The following is a 1,945-nucleotide window of genomic DNA, read 5'->3' on the forward strand; positions in this document are numbered from 1 at the left end:
AGACTACAGTGCTGATGGAAGTGCTGTCAACACAGGTATCTAACACAAATTTGTTTTATTTTGAATAAGGACTTAACCAATTAATCAATTATCAAAATGGTTGCGAAACAATTTTAATTTGCTCGGCTAATAAACTAATTGACTTGTAAGAGTTTTTAGTAACACACTATTGTATCAGAGGTGTAAAAATGTCTTAAATGACACTGATAATTTTTTAGACATTTTCCATCACTGATTCATTACTAGTTTCCCACTTTAACTGATTATCCATTTATCATTTATATGGATATATTATTTATTTAAAGCATAGTACATATTTACAGTAATTACTATGATGACAGTGACACTGGCTGTTCCTTCTCAGGACCAAAGGGTGTTATCAATGACTGGAGGAAATACAAGCAGCTGGAGGTGGAGCAAAAACAAGAGCAGAAGAAAGAAATGGAAAGACTGATCAAGAAGCTGTCGATGACCTGCCGCTCTGACTTAGACCTGGAAAAAGACAAAGAGAAACAAAAAGAGCTGCAGGAAAAAATTCAAGGCAAAGTAAGTAAGATGGGGACAAAATACACACATAGGAACGAAATGCTTGTGGAAACATCCCTTAGCTTAAATTTCTTCTTCCTCACACCGACCCAGCAGTGCATTGGAGACTCTCTTGAAACTGTGCCACATATGCTAATGGAAAAAGGCTGAATAAGGGCAAGATATTAATTATAGACAACCAGATTAACACAGTGGAATCCCTGCGCCTTCTCTATTTCATGACATTGTCTAATTATGGATTAGTAAAGTTAGCACCTGCCAACTATTTGACACATTTCAAACGTCCTGAGAAATTTATTTAGGTTTATTCTTGTCATGGAGTTAGACCAGCATGGATAAATTTTAAAGGAAATGTTTGACATTGTGGAAAAACACTTTTATATATGCATCAGACCATTATTTTGCTGGGAGTAGTAACTTTGTGGGATCTCAACTGATTGCCTGGACCAGCTCCCGGAAAATACTTTCGCACATTACCCTCTTGAAAAATGGTGAATTGTGGATTTTATATCTCAGATTTTGTACAACTTAAACATACAATATACTACATGTTTACTTGTCATCTTTGGACAGAAGGAGGCTTGTTGTTTTCACCCATTTCTAGTCTTTGTGCCAAGTTAAACTAACCAGCTACTGGTTATAGATTCATATTTACTGTGTAGACAGAAGAGTTGTATCAATCTTGTAATCTCTGTAAACCTCTGGGCAAAAAAGCAATTAAGAATTTTTCACAAAATGCCGAACTATGCCTAACTAACTGTATGTGTTTTCCTCTTTGTCTACTCCACAGATGACCATGCAGGAGTACAACATGCTCCAGGAAGAGGAGGATGATGAAGACTTCCTCCAGCATTACCGTATGCAGCGCATTGAAGAGATGCGGCGTCAGCTCTGCCGTGGTAAACGCTTTGCGCAGGTCTATGAGCTTAACAGCGGAGAGGACTTCCTGGAGGCTTTAGACAAGGAGGATAAAAGCACACTGGTCATGATCCACATCTACGAGCCGGAGGTCCCTGGCTGTGAGGCCATGAGTGGCAGCCTGCTGTGTCTGGCTCAGGAGTACCCGCTAGTCAAGTTCTGCAGCGTACGCAGCTCGGCCATCAGCACCAGCGCACTGTTCAGAGACAGTGCTCTGCCTGCTCTGCTCGTTTACAAAGGAGGAGACCTGATCGGCAACTTTGTACGGCTCACAGACCAACTCGGGGAAGATTTCTTTGCTGTAGACCTGGAGGCCCTGCTGCAGGAGTACGGCCTGCTGCCTGACAAGCCCCCCGTCGTCCCGAAGACGGTTCGCAATGGAGCCATCATACAGACCACTGTGAGTGATGAGGACTCTGACCTTGATATAGACTAGAGCCATGATATCTAACATGCATTATATGCTTGGGAAACATGCGTA

At 41.4% G+C, this 1,945-nt stretch overlaps 1 protein-coding gene across 1 annotated transcript; it reads left to right on the forward strand.

Annotated features, from left to right (window-relative positions):
* Window positions 1-6: 6 nt before the first annotated feature.
* LOC111653868 (phosducin-like) lies at window positions 7-1,939 on the forward strand. The gene is made up of 3 exons (XM_023404595.2): window positions 7-35; window positions 365-546; window positions 1,337-1,939. The coding sequence occupies exons 2-3, from the start codon at window positions 442-444 to the stop codon at window positions 1,898-1,900; spliced, it is 669 nt and encodes a 222-aa protein (XP_023260363.2). The 5' UTR covers window positions 7-35; window positions 365-441; the 3' UTR covers window positions 1,901-1,939.
* Window positions 1,940-1,945: the final 6 nt, after the last annotated feature.

This window comes from Seriola lalandi, unplaced genomic scaffold (assembly GCF_002814215.2).
Source record: "Seriola lalandi dorsalis isolate HSWRI2012SDOR001 ecotype SW California unplaced genomic scaffold, Sedor1 jcf7180001974287, whole genome shotgun sequence".
Taxonomy (NCBI): Eukaryota; Metazoa; Chordata; class Actinopteri; order Carangiformes; family Carangidae; genus Seriola; species Seriola lalandi.